Source organism: Acartia tonsa, chromosome 9 (assembly GCF_053477335.1).
Source record: "Acartia tonsa isolate MP-2025a chromosome 9, ASM5347733v1, whole genome shotgun sequence".
Lineage (NCBI taxonomy): Eukaryota > Metazoa > Arthropoda > Copepoda > Calanoida > Acartiidae > Acartia > Acartia tonsa.
Window position 1 is genome coordinate 5,964,777 of NC_137268.1, and position 22,480 is coordinate 5,987,256.

A 22,480-nucleotide genomic window follows, 5' to 3' on the forward strand; every position below is an offset into this window, starting at 1 on the left:
TATAAGCTCTATTCTTGACTATTCCACTAGAGATAATCTAGAGACATACTGTCTAAATCAGCCAATAGGAGAATATTAAAGGTGCATTTAAGACATTTCATTGGTTGAAACAAATATAGATACCTAGAGACATACTGTCTAAATCAGCCAATAGGAGAATAATAAAGGTGCATTCAAGACATTTCATTGGTTGAAACAAATATAGATTACCTAGAGACACACTGTCTAAATCAGCCAATAGGAGGAATAATAAAGGTGCATTCAAGACATTTCATTGGTTGAAACAAATATAGATACCTAGAGACATACTGTCTAAATCAGCCAATAGGAGGAATAATAAAGGTGCATTCAAGACATTTCATTGGTTGAAACAAATATAGATACCTAGAGACACACTGTCTAAATCAGCCAATAGGAGAATATTAAAGGTGCATCTAAGACATTTCATTGGTTGAAATGTTTTTACAGATCTTGGTACGTATAAGGGGCATAATTTTTTTTTCATTTTTCTCGCTAAAAAATAAAGCTTTTCTTGGGTAAATTAATTCGTGTAAATATAACTTCCCTCGTGCCATGTGAAGCATATCACAAAACGTATGTTAGTTATGAATAGTTGATTTTCTTAGAACAAAGTTAGCTTTTTAAAAATTATATCCCGTTTCTTGTATATAACAAAACGTAAACAAAGGTTTTTGTCTGCAATAAACCCCTTTTTAAGTTTGACGAAAAAGAGATGGAACATCTAGATACATTATTTCTATTAACTAGCGGCTACGCCCCTAGAGGCCTCTAGTGGCACTTTAAATGTTTTTTTAAATATTTAAAATATGTCTATTGCGTTAGACGTTTATGTTCTCGTTGAACTCTCTTTCTAAAATCGAGAACGTGAAAAAATTTCAATATTTTAAAAATTTATCTTGGGAGGGTGGTGGTACCCTCCCCAAAATAGTTAATAACCTTCCCGGGACCTATGAGAATATAACCTGTTAAGGAGAACCCGATCGGTTCAGCGGTTAGCGAGATCCTTCGGTACAGACACACATACAAACAGACAAACACCCTGTTACTTTAGAAAAAGGATAATCCTTAACTTGGTATAAGAATGGTATTGCGGTTATATTTGTTTTGTGATTAATCTTACAATAGTACAAAAATTTGGTGCATGAATAAATACATACGAAGCAGCTTATGGTGTCTCTAAAAACAGTCGACAAATTTTACAACGCTTGGCCGAACTATCCCGATATAAAATAGATGGAAATTGGTAAAACGAACCAAAAACCTTAAAACAGGAACCTAGATACTATACTTTCATATTTTGGAGAGCTGATTCTTCAAAATTTTGGCGTTATACTCGAGAGAGATTGCTCTTATACCTATAATTTTAGTTAGGTATTAACTATTAAACTAATCTACAGTTAAAAAAAAACAATAGGTATACTTTTTATATTTATTATCTATATATGTATGTAATGGTTTATAACATAGTATATTTCATAATAAAAAAAGTCGCCATTTTTCTTTTCATTTCAGCCCATTTGAGTTTTATTCCAAAATTTATTTTTTTTAATTAAGGGCAAAAAATTAAAAATTCAAGACTAGGTAAAAAATCTGACATTTTTTTCTGACGACATTTAAACTGTGTGTTGTGTACCCAAGCAACAGGGCTCGGCAGCCGCGCGTCAGCCGCCGCCTGTAAGCCTCAGGGAATTCAACCTTTGACAATTTCAAAAATCAGCTGTAAGTTTAAACCTAACCAATTTATGGCAAGTATCTAAACTGGTTTAAATTTGAGGCTTAGCCGCGGCTGAGGTGCAGCTGCCGAGCCCTGGTGCTGGGTACATTATGGTTATCTTTATCTGTGTGTAATGTAAAACATTTACTCCCTTCTCTTTTTATACATGTGTAGTATGTGTGTTTGTGTGTTTTAGTGTTTTAAAAATTACAGAGAAATTACTAAAAAGGGTGTTTAAAACAGTGAATATTTTATTTTCTCTGACTTTTATCAATTTATAATTAAATAAAAATACTTCTAGATTGCAAAAATTAAAAATGCAATAAGTTTTTTTGTTTGTTTGATATAATCAGTTCAAAATTTGGTGAGTTGAATCAAGAGAAAAGGGAGTTTAAAAATATAATAATATACATTTAATAATATAAGGAAATTTTATCTAATACAGTAATAATAATAATAATAATATACATTATACAAAGTATAAGAAAATATTCATGGTTGCAAAAAATAAATTTTTGAAAAATAAAAATCCACCAAATTTTTAAGCAAAAATTTTTGGAAGATTTTTTATAGACAAAAATTTAAAATTTGTAACCAAGTTTTCAAATTCAGAGCCTTATCATTGGCTATCTATCATCATTAAAAATAACACAATAATAAAAAAAACTTTAACATAATAGAAAGAAAGACGATTATATCAGAAAATAATAAAAAAGAATAAAATAACTAAATAAAACAAAAATATAAAGGCAAAGCCTTTTAATCCGTAAAAACAAGAGATATTATATGTGAATGGTAATATTAACAAAAAAATACTTAAAAACTAAAAAAATAATTGTTTTGAAATATTATACAACAGCTTAAATGAAATAAATAAAATTTCGGTAATGAAACAATTAGAAAAGAAGTCTTTGATTATATTTTGTAAAATGGGATTTTCAAAGATTTTTTTTTTTGGGGGGGGATTTTTGAATATTACACTGCAGAATTACAACACAAGAATCCCCATCGATAAAAAAATCCGCTATGAAGTCGATATGAAATCATAATTTCTGTTTAATCAAATAAAAATATTTTTAAAATGGTATTTACACTTCTTGTATTATTGACATTTTTCGTCCTTTTTAAAATCTTTAAATTTTTGTCAATAATACTTATTAAAAGTGAAGCTTTTCTATAATTAGGGTCGGTCCGTCCGTCCGTAACGGAGAGCTTTTTTCGTTAATTTAGTTAATGTTAGAATTGTCCTATCGATTTCAAATTTTGCATGGTGATTCCTTTATAAGTTAGGTACGATTTAAAAAGCGTAGCAACTCTATAATCATCACCAAAATGTCCGTACGTCCATTTTAAACATGATGATTTTTTTACTTTTTTTAACAACAAATTTTTATGTGATCTAATCATCCGATTGATCTGATTTTTGGTATATTGATTTCTGGGACAACAAAGTATAATGTAATCAGCGAGGCAACTCTATAATTAAGTCCTAAAAATGTAAGTATGTCCATAAATATTATCCTGAATCAAGCAGTTTTTAAACAAATTTACTTACAATTTTACTTTGACTCTTATACATTTATATTATGATTATTCAGTTCTGACACTATACAAGTGTTAATGTCCGTTTGTCCTACCGTTTCAGTGCTTCGCTTTTATGGATGTTGCCATCCTTGTTCATTTATAAATGATAAGAGGTATTTCTACATTATTATTATTACTTTAAAAAGGGTGTCTTACTATTGGAAATATCTATTACCAGAAAACTATTTTTAAAATCAGCTAAAATTCAGATAACTTTTGACGGGTGGTAAAACAGCTAAATAAATAAGGGCTCGGCAGCCGCGTGAAGCCACAGCCGCCAATTAACCAACTGCTGAAAGTTTAAAAGTTATCAATTCTTAACCAATTATCATAAATCAAAATTACATCAAGTAACCAATATTAAATGAGTTTGATTAAATATTAAGTAGATAAAAATTGAATATATAGGCAGTTTAAGAAAAGAGAAAATTTAAATGGGACATTTGATAGGTAAGTATGTCCATTTTCCCATTTCTTTTGAAAGTTATAAAACAAAATCTACCAAGAAAATTTTCAATTTTTTTGGTGGAGTTAATTTAATAACTTAAAATCAAGTGTGTGTTTATTTTTGAGTAGGTAGGTATGTAATGAACATACATTATGAAAAAAAAGTTGGCTAAAACATTTTTAGATTTGGTGTTTCATAGCTTTGATGTTTATTATTAAGCCAATTTTCTTTGTCAGAATGTAGGGTCATTATGAGTAAAGATGCGACACCCTAGGGACTGACCCTGACATATGCTATATTATTTATTAATACAAGCATACACCAAGTTCTAGTCCCCCCAGTCTACAGAGTTCTCGAGTTAGGAAAGACAAAGGTTTTGTGTTTTGTCGGCTTGTGAATTTTTATAAAATTAATTTAGGAAAATATTGAAATTTTTAAAATGACATGGCCTTTTTAAAAGAAGATACCTATTCAGTTAGGCATTTGATTTATATATCTCAGTTAACTAACTCTTTAATGATTTTAAAGCAATTGCTGAGAAATGTTTTTAAAAGTTGAGATTCTAACTAAATTAGGCCAGTCATTGTATGAAGATTTAAAACCAAATTTCTTTTTTAATATAAATCATAAAATTTGCCTTTAACAGATCTTTAAGTAAAGATTACCTATTGATATAAAAAACCGACTTAATCTTTTAGGTTTAATAATAAGTCATTGTATCATTTACAAATTACAATAATAATAAAATATGATTACAGAATAAGTATTTATCTATCAAATTATATTAATATTTTCATACTTGAATATATATAAATGTATATATAGAAAACATCAAAGAAGAGAACAATTCTGCCAAACAAAATGCTTTTGTAGATAGAAAGATAGATAATGGCTATCTTCTGACTATCCTGTATAATAATTGATGTTTCTTAAAAAACATAATAAACAATGCGCTGGTAACTTTTATGAGGCCATGAGAGAGGACACAATTTTAAAACCTTGAAGCAATTTTAATCACAAAAACTGACTTCAAAGTTTAGTATAAATTTTTTTCTGATGAAAACACACTTTTTTTCACCAATTTCTTCAGTTGAATTTTAATATATTTAGAATCAATCCCTTCATTGAATCCATCTTTCTTCTCTCTATTTTGTGTCACATCTCTAGGTTTTTTTCCCGGCTTTTTCTTTTCTTGATGGTAATTTAATGGCCGTCTTATTTTATTATAAAGCTATCTCATGTATAGGGATGAGATACAAGTATATGTGTGTTTATTTAGCCGCTAGCAGGTGGTGGTGTCGGGTTTGATTACCAGCAAAACAAGGATAATTCTGTGCCTTGGCGCCATGAGGTTACAACTTTTGTCTTTATCTGAAAAAGAGAACATTAATTAAAATGAAATTCAGATTTAGGTTAGTAAAGTCACACAATCTTTTTGTCCATTTATTTATCTATCTTACTCGACCCTCAATCTATCTATCTATCTATCTATATGTGTATCTAGGTATTCATTTATGTATCTATCTGTCTATCTCTGTACCTGCTGCATTTTCTCAAAGTCAAGACATGGCCTCAACCTTGCGGCCAGAGGTCTGGGTATCTATCCATCAGTCTGTGTATCTATCTATCTCTGTACCTGCTGCATTTTCTCAAAGTCAAGGCAAGGCCTCTGCCTGGCGGCCAGAGGTCTGGGTGTTTCTTTATCTATCTATCCACCCATCCATCTATCTGTGTATCCCTTTGTCCATCTATCTATCTATATCTGTACCTGCTGCATTTTCTCAAAGTCAACGCATGGTCTCTGCCTGGCTGCCAAAAGTCTGGGTGAATTTCTATCTATCAGTTTGTATATCTATCTATGTACCTGCTGCATTTTCTCAAAGTCAAGGCATGGTCTCTGCCTGGCTGCTAGAGGTCTGGGTATCTATCTATGTATTCATATGTCTAAGTATCTAACTATTCATCTATCTATCTATCCCTGTACCTGCTGCATTTTCTCAAAGTCAAGGCATGGTATCTGCCTAACGGCCAGAGGTCTGGGTATCTTTCTATCTATTCATATGTCTAAGTATCTATCTATCCATCTATCTATTTTTCTCTGTACCTGCTGCATTTTCTCAAAGTCAAGGCATGGTCTCTGCCTGGCGGCCAGAGGTCTAGGTGTGCTCCTGTGCTTCTTATGAGGAGACCTGGTGTCTCCGTCCATCTCATCCTCTCCCTCCTCACTAACACCTACAAAGGAAATTTATTTGAATGGATATATGATTTACCTGGATATATTGACAGTGGAATATTTGTCGTTAATTTAGCTTGCTAATATGGACCTTATTTATTTTTCAGTTCGTTTATAAAGTAGGAATGGAGGGGATGGGGGAAAGGGGAGTATTTTAGCCAGCTACGAGCAACTCATCACTTTATCAGAGTACATAATAATCTGTTGCAACATCCAAGTAATACTAGGTAGGTATATCGATTGTTATTGATTGTATTTTTGTAATATTGATTAAGCTGGAATGTATACATTCCAAATATTCTGGTAATGTGCGATCATATAGCAAAACTTTTCTACAGGTGATTTTTCTTGGAAAGATGGAGGTACCCTCCAACAAATTAGTTATGGATAGGTATGCCTAGGCTAGAGTTTGAGCCACCTCTTATCTATCTATCTATTATGTATAGGTATACCTCTTCCAAAATGTTGGGAAGGTATGCCTAGGCTAGAGTTTGAGCCACCTATCTATCTATCTATATATAGGTATACCTCTTCCAAAATATTGAATAGGTATGCCTAGGCTAAAGTTTAAGCCACCTCCTATATATCTATCTTATAGGTATACCTCTTCCAAAATATTGGATAGGTATGCCTAGGCTAGAGTTTGAGCCACCTCTTATCTATCTATCTATTATATATAGGTATACCTCTTCCAAAATGTTGGGAAGGTATGCCTAGGCTAGAGTTTGAGCCACCTATCTATCTATCTATATATAGGTATACCTCTTCCAAAATATTGAATAGGTATGCCTAGGCTAAAGTTTAAGCCACCTCCTATATATCTATCTTATAGGTATACCTCTTCCAAAATATTGGATAGGTATGCCTAGGCTAGAGTTTGAGCCACCTCTTATCTATCTATCTATTATGTATAGGTATACCTCTTCCAAAATGTTGGGAAGGTATGCCTAGGCTAGAGTTTGAGCCACCTATCTATCTATCTATATATAGGTATACCTCTTCCAAAATATTGAATAGGTATGCCTAGGCTAAAGTTTAAGCCACCTCCTATATATCTATCTTATAGGTATACCTCTTCCAAAATATTGGATAGGTATGCCTAGGCTAGAGTTTGAGCCACCTCCTATCTATCTATCTATATTATATATAGGTATACCTCTTCCAAAATGTTGGATAGGTATGCCTAGGCTAGAGTTTGAGCCACCTCCTGGTCTGAAAGCCCCGGTAGGAACCTTGGTATTCCCTCTGAAAATATAACATCTTATTAAGAAAGTCAAACAAAGTTTCAAATAAAAACCAATTAAATGACAGGTGTTCTTTTTTTTATAACTGACCGTGTTCTACTATAACTGACCGTCTTGTCTGTCTCTTTATATATCCTTATATATTTAGTATTTACTGTCAAATACTATAGCTATCTATCTACGTTATACTTACTTGAGAAGATTAGTGGTTGTATCAGTTGTCCTGCTACTGCTGGCCATATGGAACAGCTTGGGTGGGGGGCTCTGCGACCTGCGGGGCTTGTACACGTTCAGGGGGGGACTTGTACAGAACTGGACTGGGGTCGTACTGCACCCCATGTACCCACTCACCTACAAAAAAAAATGCGTATAAAAGGTAGGGTAAAGCGGGGCGAACTCGGTCTTTTTTTCGGTTTTTTGAACCTGCAAATCGTAAAAATTATTTTTTTTAAATGGGACCAAGACCAGTAGAAAGATCTCGGAAAAGTCGATCAGGTCCTAAAAGGACGTAAACCTAGGACTTTGGGAAGTTTGTCAAAATTGATCTCTAAAACGGCACCGACTTCGCCCCGCCTTGAGGCGAAGTCGGTAGGGCATTTTCAAGCTTCGAAAAATCGATGACGTATTGATTTTATTACAGCATGCCCAAAAGGTAAAAGTTGCTAAATGTAATAAAGAGTATGCACAAAAAAAATTATTAAGATAGGTCAATTTTTTCTACCAAAAAAAATAATTTTTCCGAAGTACGCGAAATTTGACTTTTTTTTCCGAAAATTTTTTTGATAAAAAACATAAAAATACTACTAGAAAAAAATAACTTTTTATGACTTTAAAGGCCTGATCCTTAAAATTCAGGCAATTTTGAATAGATTTGGCCAAAAAAAAATTAGTTCTATTAGCAAAATTTCCTAAAAAAATCAAGTTGAAAAAAAGAGAAAAGTTTGGCAAAATCTGTGGTCGATTTTCCAGCTTCAAAAAACCTATGACATATTGATTTAATTACAGCATGCCCAAAAGGGTTAAAGTTGCTAAATGTAATAAAGAGCATTCACAAAAAAAAATTATGAAGATCGGACAATTTTTTCTACAAAAAAAAAAAAAAATTTCTAAGTACGAGAAATTTGACTTTTTTTCTCGAAAATTTGACTTTTTTATATAAAATTGAAAAAGTTAGTATAAAAAGTGAAAAAACCGAATTCGCCCCGCTTCACTTTTAGTCGATTTAAGAAAAAACTATACAAGCTTTTTTAAAGTTTTAAACGGAAATGGATAGCCTATTAGATTCTTAATAAGTCCCCTGAAGACGTCTAAGCCCTAGCTCTTACCAGTTTTTGTCCAACTTACCGTTTTTCCGACCGAAGCAAAAAAATCGAAAAAAAAAATTTTTGTCGTCCGACTTTAAGACCCAATAAGTAACCTAAAAATTCATCTCACAAAAATTTCATTTTATACTTTTTTGTAGGCAATTTAATAAGGAACAAATTTGATTTTATGTTTTTTTCTGTCTGTCGATTAGAACATGGAGAAAAATGTCATTTAATGAAGGTGGTCAAAAAAATACCGACTTCACCTCAAAACCGAGATCGCCCCGCTTTACCCTAATCTTTGTTTTAAAAATAGGTGTTTTGCCTCTATTGTTTCCATCAATCAGAACTATTGAATAAAAATGCTAGGTACTTAGTTAGGTATCTAGATTTCTTGCTTACAACTAAAAATTTCATGAATGAACAAAATTATATAGGTAGGGAAGGGACATTGGACTGTAAATTACACAAATACAAAGAGTTTATTAATATCCTATTCGATAGTTCCAAAATTTTGTGTAGGTGCTTTTATTGATCTTTGATTTGTGGGTTCCAAACTTTCAACTCATAGTTTTAAATAGATAGAGTAATTTTGTTTTTTTTATGATAGGGGTTTTTATCAGTTCAGCGTCCATTGTCTTATCTCTTTAACTCCCCAGATATATTTATCTGTTTTCAATCTTGCTATCTTTCCTTCTCATAATGTTAGTTACCTCCTCGTCTCCTGAGCTGCCGCTGCCAGTTCTGCTGCTTGACGAGGCCGCCGCCGAGCTCGCGGCACTACTGCTGCTCCCCTGGTCCACCTCGCTCCATTTCCGCTTCTCCACAGTGGCGACGCCGCCAACTCTACCAACAGCACCTCCAACGGCTGAGCCACTGCCGCCGCCGGCAGCTCCAACCGCCACAGATGCACTGCTGACAGCTCCAGCCCCAGCAGGTAAAACAACTCCTGGTTTGACTGTGTGGTGGACAACAGTCTCAGAGACGTACACTTTTCTACTCTCACCAATAATGTCCTACAAACAAATATTCTTATATTAAAAAAATTATGTTTTAAAGAACTTTACTCTCTTTTCATTTGTTTGAATGTACATATCTTTATATCAATCTCTGATCTCTCCTTACATAAATGGTCATCGATATCTTTCATTGATTGAGTTATAGATAGCTTGTCTAATTGTCTATATGTCAATGTAACTGTCTATCACTCTATCTATATATCCAACTAATGTCTACATATCTATCTATCTATACCTCTAACTCCACCTCACTAGAATGGTTATCAGTATCATCCAAAGGTTAAAAAGAAATGGCTGTCTATCACTAGTATCTATCTATCTATATATCCAACTATCTACATATCTAACTATCTATACCTCTAACTCCACCTCACTAGAATGGTTATCAGTATCATCCAAAGGTTAAAAAGAAATGGCTGTCTATCAATCTATCCATATATCCAACTAATGTCTAAATATCTATCTAGATCTATACCTCTAACTCCTCCTCATTAGAATGGTTATCAGTGTCATCTAAAGGTTAAAAAGAAATGGCTATCTATCACTCCATCTATATATCCAACAAGTGTCAACATATCTATCTATCTATGAATACCTCTAACTCCTCCTCACTAGAATGATTATCAGTATCATCCATTGGTTGAGCTGAGATAGCTGGAATTGTTTCCATACTGCTTGTACTATTTCAAATAAATCATTATCATTTCAATAAACTCAGTCATCTTTACCTATAGTTAAGATTAGAGATAGAGAGGACAATGGTCTGTTACACTAGTCCCAAAAGTTATAAAATAAAGTTTTCTTATTCGTTGGTTTAACAACTTTGGGGACTTTGGTTAATTTTGAATGGTTTGGTTGAGTGTCCAAACGTTTCAATTACTAAATAATCTACAGAATGGGTCATCATTGTGGATGTACGTACGTACATAATCATCCTTGGGTATTTACAGATTTTATTAAAATAAAAAGGCAAGAACTAATGCTTTTGATAAAGTTAGCAATTAAATTTAATAAATTAGTATTTCTTTGACTAGATAGCTATAAGGGTTCAAAAAAATATTTCTTATTACTGCGCTACTTATAAAATTAAATGCTCTTGTTTAGTGTTAATTTGAAGAAAAAAAACAGCAGTTAAAATCAAATGCTATAGATTTATTCCTGGCGCAAGGAATCAGCTGTTGTTCTTCCTTCCTGCGTAGTGGAGGTAGCAGACTGCTTTTCCCGCCAACCTTACCGGCTGACCGCGTGTTCAGGCCTACACCGCTGTCAACGACTAAAATATGATAATTGTTATTTCTCGCATCGTATTATTTACAACTTTCCGCGGATACAATAAGTACAATTATACGATTAAAACCAATTTTTTAGCCCTGAGATATTCGTAGAAAACTGGACATAATTCGATGCTAGACATAATTTTTCCGTATGGCTGAGAACCGGTAATCCACTGGATATTAATTGTTTCGAAGCGATATGGGAAAAAAGTTTTTTTTTCTCGAAATTAATTTGATCCTCTGGAATCTAGGCTGGATAGAAACTGTTAAGGTAAAATTGGTCAGTTCTTGGATTTTTCTCTTTATCTTTTAGTTTTTTTTCTGTTTATCTAGGTATCTATCTTATAATTAACCGTTTGCTTACAGGTAGGAAGGTGACATTGGGGTGCTTATTACTCTAGTCACAAATTTTTTAGGAATATTTTTTTACTCGTTAGATTGACAACTTTGGGGACTTTGGTTTTTAAATTTTGATTGTTTGGTTCATTAAGATGAGAGTTAATACTAATTGTAATCTACATATGGGTTAATTTTGTGTATAATCATTGGGGATGTAGAGCAATTTATCGGCCATTGTCTTATCCCATAAAATCCCTATCATAAAATCTCTATGTATGATTAAATCAAACCATCTATCTATTTACCAACCAATCTATCTATGTGTACCTTCCATATCATCATCTTCCTCCTGATCAGCCCCGGCATCAACATCAGTCTCATCATCAGATTCTGTCCCGCTGTCATCCACAGGCTCCTGTCAATTAAGATCTCATCAATTCAATTTGCTAGGTAGGTATCAATAATAGCAAGGTTGAGTTTATGAATAGTTTAAGACAATCTTTTGCTTAACAAGGATGACAACATCCATAAAAGCGAAGCTCTGAAACGGTAGGAAAAACGGACATTAACACTTGTATAATGTCAGAACTGAATAATCAGAATGCGAATGTATAAGAGTCAAAGCAAAATTGTCAGTAAATTTGTTGAAAAACTGCTTGATACAGGATAATGACATACTTACATTTTTAGGACTTGATTATAGAGTTGATTCGCTTATAATATTGTACTTTGTTGTCCCAGGAATCAGTATACCAAAAATCAGACCAATCGGATAATTAGGTCACATACAAATTTGTTGTTAAAATGTAAAAAAATCAACATGTTTAAAATGGACGTACGGACATTCTGGTAATGATTATAGAGTTGCTACGCTTTCTAAATCGTACCTAACTACTAAAGGAATCACCATGCAAAATTTGAAATCGATAGGACAATTTTAACATGTCTAAATTAACGAAAAAAGCTATCCGTGTCGGACGGACGGACCGACCCTAATTATAGAAAAGCTTCGCTTTTAAACATAACAAGTGGCTTTGTACCTAGCATAGAGGGGAAGTATTCTTCATACGCGGGTAAGAAAGGACTGAAAATAGCTCAAAACCAAAATTAAATATAAAATAAAGTAGCCTAAAACTAGCCAAAGACTTATGTGAAGCTTCCCTACCTGAAGAACTCAATAGGTTCAGTAGTTATTGAAACCTTAAGCTTCAGACAAAAAAAAACCTTGCTACTTTATGTAATAGAATAAAACACTACCAGCTAGCTACATTACAATTTTGCACATTAATGGGATAAAATATTGAGAAAGGTAGCTATTTTTTCAAAACAAGCCCATGTGACTTCTAGACTCCTACAGATAGCTTGAGTACAACAAAAGAATTTTGCTGATTTGTTAAGATTAACATTAGATGCAAAACTTTCTGTGTAGCCTATAAATCTTTCATACTGACTTCTCTACATTGTTTTCTTTTTAGATTAACAATTTGTAAGAAAAACTCAATGACAAATAAGGATAGTTTATGAGTTATTTTAAGTAGAAGAATGTTATTCAATTAAAAACTGCTTTTACTTTTAATCTGATAATTTCTTTAGTTCTATATTAAAGAAGAGCTAGCCTAAAATCATCCTGGGACATATTTGAAGATTCCTTGAAAAGGAGAACTAAATCAGTTCAGCGGTTAGTGAGATCCCATGTTACAGAGAAAAAAAAGCTTATTACTTTATAGAATAGGATAGGATTTAATCTTGAAATCATATGATAGGGAAAATGAATAAAATTGAAATGATGCCTATTCTCGTGTACTTGATGTACTATTACATCAAACTATTAATGAAAGGCAAGAACAATAAATACATTTTCATTTTTAAGTTGATTTACATGTACGTAAGCATAAGAAAACACGGATGACAACCTCCTTAACAAATCGAAGCTCTGAAATCAAATGGAAGTACACTTTTAGAATGTAAAAATTTACAGGAATCCTGATTTAAAGTTTGAAATCAATAAGACAATTCTAAAATGCAAAAATGAATGAGAAGAGCTAACTATGATGTACAAACCCTGATTGAAGAAAAGCATCGCAAAAAATGTTTTAAAAAATCTGAACACCTACCCCCTCCCCCCAACTCAAATATTTTTAGGTTATTCTACATTTGACGAGATAGCATTGCAGGTTTTCTTATAATACCTAGCCAAAATAAATATTATACATGTTACAACTCAAACTAAATACATCCCTAAGTAGTATACCTATTGATTTTTAAAAAAAAAAGAATAAAAAAATAGGCACCTAAATTTAGCATTTCTGATGAAATTTAAAGGATTATCCAAATACAAAAATACACATTACACACATCTTCTACTTTTAATTCTTTCAGGAAGGGAAAAAAATCCGCGTCATTTTTTTTTGCCTAAAAGAGAGTTTAAACACTTTTGGCGGTCAACACAGCGTGGCCTATTCTACCTCCTTTCCCCTTTTTCTTTGCTCTTTACACTTCCCCCTTATCCATCGGCAGCCATTCTTCTCCCCTCAATAAAAATGCCTAAAAATGTCTGAAGCGTAAATTCGGCCTCAGAGCTTTTTAACAGTTTTTACAACTTTTCTCATTGCTTAACTAAATAGAGGCAATAGATATAGATTCATTTTACTAATAAAAACTTAATTAATATATAGAACAGAGAAGGCAAAGATTTATATGATAATATTAATTAAAGTCGTTCTTGAAAAATATTGATTAGCAAAAACCTATTTAAATTCTTACAAAATGTAATATTTTTTTCTTTCTTTCTAAAAGGTATAGGTAGGATTTTTGACTTTTTTAACAACTTTACCATTAGAAAATTTGCTCCTTACTTAAGTAGGAAGGTTTTTATTTGTCTAAAGCTTGAGATCTTAATAACTATTGAGCCTATTAAGTTCTCAATTTTATGTAAGCCTCTTATAGGTCCCTGAATTGTTTCAGACTATTTTATTTTCAGATTTAAGGATGGTTTTATGCTAGTTTTAGTATCTCAATATCCAGCTATCTATTTCTAGTACCAATTTCTTTTCCTATCTTGAAATACCTGTAAAAAAATGACACAACGTGCTCTTTGTAAGGAAAGCTTTTTCACACACATACATACACACACACACACACACAAATAAATACACAGAATTCCGTTTTAGAGGCACGCTATTAATATAGCTTATACAGAAAGATAGATGTATATTGTATGTAGATAGATAGTTTAACATATTTGTGCCTCGCTTGAAGGCCACAAATACTACCTAAAAGTATTTCAACAAAATGGCTAAAATATTCTAAATAGTAAAATATACAAATAAGGACAACATCCATAAAGAGTAAAGCCAATAAATCAGTCGTCTAACTCTTATAGCATCCGAGAAATAATAAAGATAAAATTTAAACTTGAGTTTCATAGGAATTTTCACAACAAATTTATGACTTGTATCTTCAACAATAGCCGAGAAATTTAAATTTCACCTTTAACATTAGCTTCTAGATAGATAGGCAGATGAATAGAAATTTTAGAACAGAAATCTGTATTAGTTTTATTTAAATATTGGCTAAAATAGGCGAACAACCCTAGCCTAAAATATTTGCTTTCTGTTAGGTCTGCCATATGTGCTGCTTCTAGTAAAGTTTGCGTAAAATTTTAATTTATCAAATGCTCGGCCCATTTACAAACACTTTTTAAACACTTCTGCTTTAGATTTTAGTAAGTAGACCGACAAATGCTATATATAAATTGTCATGTTGCCTCATCTTTACCTACCTAAAGAATTTGATACCTATAAAAGTAACACGATGTAAGTGTGTGTGTCTATTTGTCTGTAGCTTAAGTATTCTTATGACATTGTTCTCCTTTACAGTAATGAACCTTCTTATAGGTCCAGAGAAAATTTATAATTAGTGTATGGGAGGGTACCTCCATCCTCCCAAGAAAAATAACCCTGGAAAAAATATCCCCAACACCATAATTTTTTTTCTTTGGTCGCTAGTTAGTACATAAGTAATAATGATTCAAACAAAGTTATTATTAGTTTACACCTATCTTCAACATGGGTTAACCTATCTAAGTAGATAGATATACCTAATATATGCGTCCACAGGTATTGGCAAGGGGGGTCTGACCATCAAATGATGAAAAGAAGTGAAAATAATGCACTCAAGTTTAATTTCAAATCCTTATCCCTTTCCCTTGCAGGGGTCCTACGTCGGTATTTGTGATTAATGCCCTATTTGACCTACTCAGCTATTTTACAAGATTCATACAAGTCTATCTATCTATCTATCTTTTCCAAAAGAAATAATAATTATCTATCTATCTATGTACTACAAGTATTAATGGATATCTATTTATATCTTTAACAAGATTCTTGCTATCCATAGTTATTTCATTATAAATTATCTATCTATAAGTTCTATAGGTAGCTTAGTTTCTTAGTATTTAAACCCAAGAAGCCTTCAAGTAGGACAAGATATATAAGTATTGCAAAGCTATCTCATCTAAAGTCCTCTTTGTACTTTACACTCGCTGAGTACGGCAGGTGTCCTTATTGAAGTCAACATAATAAATGACGCTTTCATAGAGGAAAAAGGGTTACATGACAATTAAGCATCCAAACTACCTAAATTATGTCCCTTTTTACACAACCATGGCGAAGTTGAGTTAATGTTTACTAGTGACAACGACCATCTGCCATCTAAGATTGAAAAAATAGCCTTAAACCATCCCAAGACTTAAAATCTTACAATAAAATAGCCTAAAACCACTCTGACCTATGGAAAGCTTCTCTTATTTGGAGAACTCCATTTTTACAGTAGTCATCGAAATAGTGACTAAATATTCGAGTTACCATATGGGGACTTACACTCGAACTTTCTTCACATATATTATCTATAGTTAAAGTGCCCTACACTTATGACTCAATTACATATTAACTTAACAAAATTAATTGAATTATGTTAGTTTATGTATTTCCTCAAATTTTTCTAAATAGCTTGTCAATCTATCTATCTATCTGTGTTCTGCAAATTATATTTCTACGAATGCTAGTACATCTAGTAGGTACATTTTATTTGTAAGGAAGATATTTCGTATCTGCCTAGAAATTTGTTGTAAATATCTTGAATTTGGTCATAATGTCAGAGCAGAAATCTAATATTTTAACATTTCACAAGAATAACAAAGAAAAGAAATATACGTTTTCTCTTTCTGTCTATTTGATAGCAAAGCTTCTCTATAAAGAAATGCATCTAATTTGAATGGAGCAAAATAAACATATAAATAAATTCTGATAAAAAAGGGGGAAGGTTGCTAAAACTGTGATTATATAGTTATAACATTCAAAAATTGAGTAAGAAACGGAAAACATTGGCATAATGAGGAATGGAGGGAAGTTACCATCATCGACAATAGTTATCAAATTTCCCTGGACCTATGTTAACCTGCATCATAAAGGAGAACCATATCGCTCCATCATTCGGTACAGACATACACATAGAGATACATCCTGTTACTTTTATATAAAAAAAGATATCCTCCTATTGTATTAAATCATTCTTGTTTTCTTACATGTTTGTTTATCTATTTAAATGTGTATTTTGTTAGATAGTAGAAAATACCTAATTTTGGCCTCCTACTTTTAATCTAGATGTACTTTTTAACAGAAAAGCTATTCTAAAAATGGTACATTGATGTCGCATCATATTATAGACAGCTTTCCGTGGCCAGATATTGAAATGTGAAATTTTAACATTTAAACCAGTTTTGTCAACCCAAGGGACAGAAGACCCCGGCAAACAAAACTTTTATGTATATTATAATTTTTATTTTTTGTATTGGCTAAAATACGATACATGATTTTTCAGTAAATCTTAAAACCGGTTCTAATTAATTGTATTCGATTTCGAAGCCATACTGGAAAATAAATTGACAATCTGCTTACATGGATATTTTAATTCTTGTTAAAAGTTACTACAATACAATTGTAAAATTGTAAATATCAGAGATTTTTTTTTTACAATTAGACATATTTAGAATTCATTAACTTTCAGCTATCTCTATTGTACTTTAAATATGGGCAGGGGAATGACAATTATAATAATCTTTTTTCTATTATTCTATTAAAGTAATACTTAGGTACCTAATGTTTATTTCTTTGTCGCATATGTCGCAAGATATCGCAAATTACTGAACCAATTTATTTCATGTTTAAGTATAGATCTGTATAATCCATACAACTACCTGACCCAATTATTGGGGACCCTTTTCGTCTGCTAGCAAATTGCTTGTTTTTGCTGTAGGGACTTGACTGTGTTTTATATTTCCGACGCTAATAGCTGATTTCAAAGACCCAATACAAAATCGGGACAGGGATAATGATATTTTTTTTGCCCCCTACCTTCCCCTCCTAACAGAGATCCTAAGGTGCTTTGAACGTAGCCTCTAGTATCCACAAGGAAGGGCAAATCATTTATAATATTAGTACTTAAGTCTTAACCCGTTATAGTATGAGAATTAGCAAATCTCATGCACAATTCATATTGAATGAACTTTAATCCTAAATACAAAAATAATCCAATTTGTAGCAATAATTGGAAAAATTTCCGAGAAAAAGAACATTAACTAAAGATAATAAGTTTGAATTGCTTTGTTAACAAAAAACTAGAACGATAATATTCAAATATTGCGTAATACTAAAAGATAATCAAACATATATATTTTGAGAAAAAGAGCAATAGAATATAATACAGTAACAGTAAAGGTTGAGATATCCTATCCTATAAAGTAATAGGTTTTCTTTGTCTAAAGCTATTGATCTCGGAAACTGCTGGTCCGAATTAATAGTACTTTTCAGAGAAACTTCATAAATGTCTTCTGGTGGTTTAAGGCTATTTTCTTACTTCCTTCGCCCTCCGATCCCCTAGAGGCTAGGTAGCTAGTACTTAGTGAAGTATGTGAAGCCTTTGTATCTCGGTACAATAAAAAATCGATAAGACGTACTGACACATATCATAGTTATAGAGTAGCTTCGCTACTAAAAATATAGGGCATTGCAAAACTGAACAAAACAATTGTCTTTTTGTAAGAAAAAAAACCAAGGATGACACTTTCCAAAACCGCATCACAACAAAAGACGAGAAAACTATAAGAGAAAACTAGCGACCTTCCGTTATATTCATCAAAATACTATTGTTCATTATTTGCCATCATATTTTAAAGAGTAATACCTAAGGAATTTTGTCTGAAGCTTAAGATTTTTATAAATACCTACTGAACTATTTACTTCGCATAAGTCCCTGGGTGGTTTTAGGCTATTTACTGCCCCTTTTAATGCAGAGCCCCTAGATGCTAGAGAGGCAACAGCTAGTATAATCAAAGTGGTAAAAACATATATTGTTAAAAAGGAGCAAATAAAAGCTTAAATCCATTGACAAATCCCCTAATGATATAAACACAAATCGATTATCAAAAACTTGTATCAATGAAAGATAAGATCAAGTATCTTAACACAACACATTATGAATGCCTTTTTAAGACAAGGCATTCCTACAATTACAGTCTTGTCTTTATGTTTGTTTGTCTCCGGGAGGAAAGGGACATTTGGCTGTTTATTACACTGGTCCCCAAAGCTTTATAATAACATTTCCTTATGGCTCCATAACTCTGGGGACTACTTATTGAATTTTAATTGGTTAATTCATTAAGTCGAAAGTCCAAAAGTTTCAACCACAAATTGTAATCTACAGAAGGAGTAATTTTGTGTATCAACATTAGATGTATTAACCTATAACCATTAAAAGAAAGCCAATCGCCAATTTAAAACACGTGTTCTTTTTGCATATTATCATCCTTGTATTATCTTTAGAAATGCGTAAATAGCATTTTTTTCACACAGAAATTAACTAAAAGCAAGAATAGGTAATTATGGTTAAAAGTTGCGAATCAAAACATATTTTTTTATAGGTATATAAGCTTATTAATCAGAACTTTATGTATAAATCAGTTATGTACACTTTTGGGGCGGAGGAAAGTATTGGGACATTAATTTACTGCTATTTTACTTTCCCCACCGAAAGCAATTCGTTTTAATATTAATATTATATAGATTGTGTTCTTACGCTTATGGAGGTATCTATTTAAAGTTTGAAATAGAAAAGAATTTAATTAAACTTTGCAAAGTTTTCCACCTTTTATAGGTTGGGTAATGTTTCAACCGAAAGGTTAAATAATGTCTTATATTACCAGCATACCTATCTATCTATTCTATTATAAAAAGTATTAGGTTTTTTTTGTCTGAAGCATAAGATCATTCTTAATAACTACAGAAAGAGTTCTCCTTTTTAGGTTCATTTTGCCCTGGGGTGGTATTAGGCTAAATAAAATTTTTAGATTCAAGCCTTTGATTGGTTTTAAGCTATTTTTTGACCTACTAAATGCTCACTAGTAAATAATATATTATTTTCTGTCCTGTCTTCCTCACTATCTATCTTTCTATCTAGGTATCAAAGAAACCTACCTTTTCTGGTTTCTCTAGGTTGTTTGAATCTGGGTTTGTTTGTTGGACAGAGGAGGAGCCACCCTGATACAGTAAATCATGGATTAGTTTTCCTTCTAATTTTTAGATCGGTAGCTTCATTATATAGGGTAGCTTCGCTACTAAAATACAGATATTTGATAACATAATTTTCTCCATTTTAATAGAATTTCAACTTAGAGAATGACCGATATACCGACGCAACTGACAGAGGTAAGTGTATACGGACGAAAAGAAATGGGGTAAAATTGCAGCCGTCTGTTTTCATTCTGAGCGTAAACAACCACATTTTCCTTACGACTTGACAGACTGACATTAAGTGAGTTATAGGGTAGCTTTGTTGTTATATCTTATGACAGAAAAATACCATAAAACTTATCACAAGACAGAAAAACCGACCCTAAAGCTATATGAAAACTTCATATACCTAATGAATCAGTACAGTTGCATAATTTTAATATACAAACAATTAAAAAAAGCTAAAAATTAAGAAGGAAAGACGATAGCAAATATGACAGTCATGTAGGTAGGTAGCAAGATAGATAATCAAGATAGCAAGTGATAGATAATCCATGGATGCCTGAGTATTATTGGTAGTGGTAGTGTCATCCTCCTGGAGGCTGTGACCCTCCAACTTTCTCACCACAAACTTTAAACTCATTTTTACTGATCTGTGTTTTTTTTTGTTGAGGGTAAGTTGTGTATTTTTTCTCTTTTCTTTTCTTTTTTCAGTCCTCTCTTCTCTTCTAGGATTCAATTGGTGGTTTAAATATTCTTATAATAAAGTAACAGGATGTTTGTCTGTCCGTTTGTGCCGAAGGATCTAGCTAACCGCTAAATCTATATGGTTTACAGAGTAGCTTCTTATATGTCCTGAGAACGTTTACAGCTATTTTGGGGGAGGGTACCACCACCCTCCCATGAGGAATCACAAATATAAAAAAATCGCCGCCTAACGGATATTTTTGGTGAACAACTGAATCTTATTTTTAACATAGGGGCATAATTTCTTTTATAATAGCGCAGCAATTACACGGTTACTATTTTTTGTTCAGTTGTCATAACAAGAGAACACACAAATCTCAAAGAAATTCACGAAACCTTTAAACACTCGGTTTACGTCTTATAAAGAATGACAAAGCTTTGTTTTGACTAAAGCAGCATATGCCATAGGAATCTTCACTGAAAATATCAGCTGTCTATTTTCAATAGCAGCCGAGAAAATCACATTTCCCCTATAGCATTACGGACTGACTGACTGACAAAAGTGAATTACAGAGTAGTTTTGCTACTAAAAAAATAAGATTTTTAGAGAAGCTTACTTTTGAAAAATCATTAGAATATTTAAATCCAACTAACCCTGTTTGTATAAATATAACCAAGGCTTGATAACTCTATAGGTATGGATTGTAGTTTTTATTCTGTATTAATCTAGGAGCGAAGCAAAATTAAATGTGGGGTGTATGTGTGTTTGTGTATGTATGTGTGAGTGTGTGTGTCTGTGTAATCACGAACTACAAAATTTTGTAGAAAACATTTTGCCGATCCTGAAAAACAAATATTTCGAATAGTAGCTACCTAGGTAATTAAATGGAATTAGAATTCGTGGATATTTTGACAACGGTAAATATGTCGTCGATGTAGGTTGCTCATATGGACCTCATTGATTAGTCAGTTCGTTCATCCAGTAGGAGGGGAAGGGATGGCGTAAAAGATGTGGATGGGGTGCAACATCCGAGTTAAAATATATCGATTTTGATATTAAAAACAAATTATTTATGAATATTGAACTGGATAGGCATGAGATAAATTCATAACTAGAATATGGAAAGTTAAAAAAGATAAAATCAAAGCTAAAAATCTGAATTACTTAAAAGACTTAACTCTGATAATCAATTATCAGACAGAGGGGGTTGAATGATAAAATTAATCTTCCCCTGTAATCTGGTTGAATCATATTTACATAGGTATATAATAACATAGCAAGTTTTAATAAACAAGGATGACAACATCCACAAAAGTTATGATCACAATAAGAAAAAAGTACCTATATATATATATAGAATTAAAATAAAGAACCTTTATACATACGTACATATATTATCACATAGAAATATATAAAATTAAAAGCGTTAACGACAGACAAACGGACAGACAGAAATTTGAAAATCTAATCCAATAATTTTAACTGTCAGTATATAGCTTGATGTTGGCTTAAATTAGTAAATAAATATAAAATACCTATTATTTAGAAAACGTTTAAAATTAGAACAAAAATCTAATTTTATATCTAAAATAAATTTTTTGTTTCATGATTGATAGGTATATAGCTAGATTTGTTATTTTACATTTAAGCAAAAGCATTTAGTTAGGTAACAATTTGTAAAAAAAAATTAATAAAAAACCATAGGTAGGTAATACCTAGACCTTATAATTTTTTCTAAAAAAGTAAAAGTATTATAGAATCACTAGGTAAAAAGTCACTGACAAACGGCCAAGTCTCTTTTTTCCTACATGTCACTAATTTATTTCCATTCACTTTTATACAAAAGGCCTTTGTCAAAAAAAATATGGTTGCCTTTTTTACACAATTTTTGACATGAAAATAAAAAGCTTTATTTTCATATATTAGGGCATATTTTAACTATGATAACGAGCAGACAACCTGCCGTATTGCCCCTAGCTGGCTCTTGTCGTGAATGTCTGGCAGCTGGCTGCTGCCACATGATAGATAGATATTCCTTCAGCCAG

General features: G+C 32.1%; 1 protein-coding gene across 2 annotated transcripts; it reads right to left on the minus strand.

The window, feature by feature from the left end:
• Positions 1–2,700: 2,700 nt before the first annotated feature.
• On the minus strand, positions 2,701–21,272 carry Reph (Regulator of eph expression). Of its 2 annotated transcripts, none has more exons than XM_080171659.1 (11): positions 21,089–21,272; positions 20,310–20,472; positions 19,712–19,774; positions 11,508–11,595; positions 10,726–10,840; positions 10,163–10,247; positions 9,262–9,564; positions 7,438–7,595; positions 7,157–7,245; positions 5,872–5,999; positions 2,701–5,138 (listed from the first exon to the last, which is right to left on the minus strand). In XM_080171659.1, the coding sequence occupies exons 2-11, from the start codon at positions 20,388–20,390 to the stop codon at positions 5,076–5,078; spliced, it is 1,173 nt and encodes a 390-aa protein (XP_080027785.1). In that variant the 5' UTR covers positions 20,391–20,472; positions 21,089–21,272; the 3' UTR covers positions 2,701–5,075. The 2 variants fall into 2 exon arrangements, with proteins under 2 accessions (XP_080027785.1, XP_080027784.1); XM_080171658.1 differs by having other exon boundaries at positions 20,310–20,475.
• Positions 21,273–22,480: the final 1,208 nt, after the last annotated feature.

What these genes read in the sequence shown, in the direction of transcription:
- Reph (XM_080171659.1), bottom strand. Translation starts at nt 20,390, where the DNA reads ATGAGTTTAAAGTTTGTGGTGAGAAAGTTGGAGGGTCACAGCCTCCAG. An exon ending in ACAACCACTAATCTTCTCAA is followed by an intron (nt 7,246 to 7,437) that starts GTAAGTATAACG and finishes TTATATTTTCAG; the next exon opens with AGGGAATACCAAGGTTCCTA. An exon ending in TATCCAACATTTTGGAAGAG is followed by an intron (nt 6,000 to 7,156) that starts GTATACCTATAT and finishes TTTCCTTTGTAG; the next exon opens with GTGTTAGTGAGGAGGGAGAG.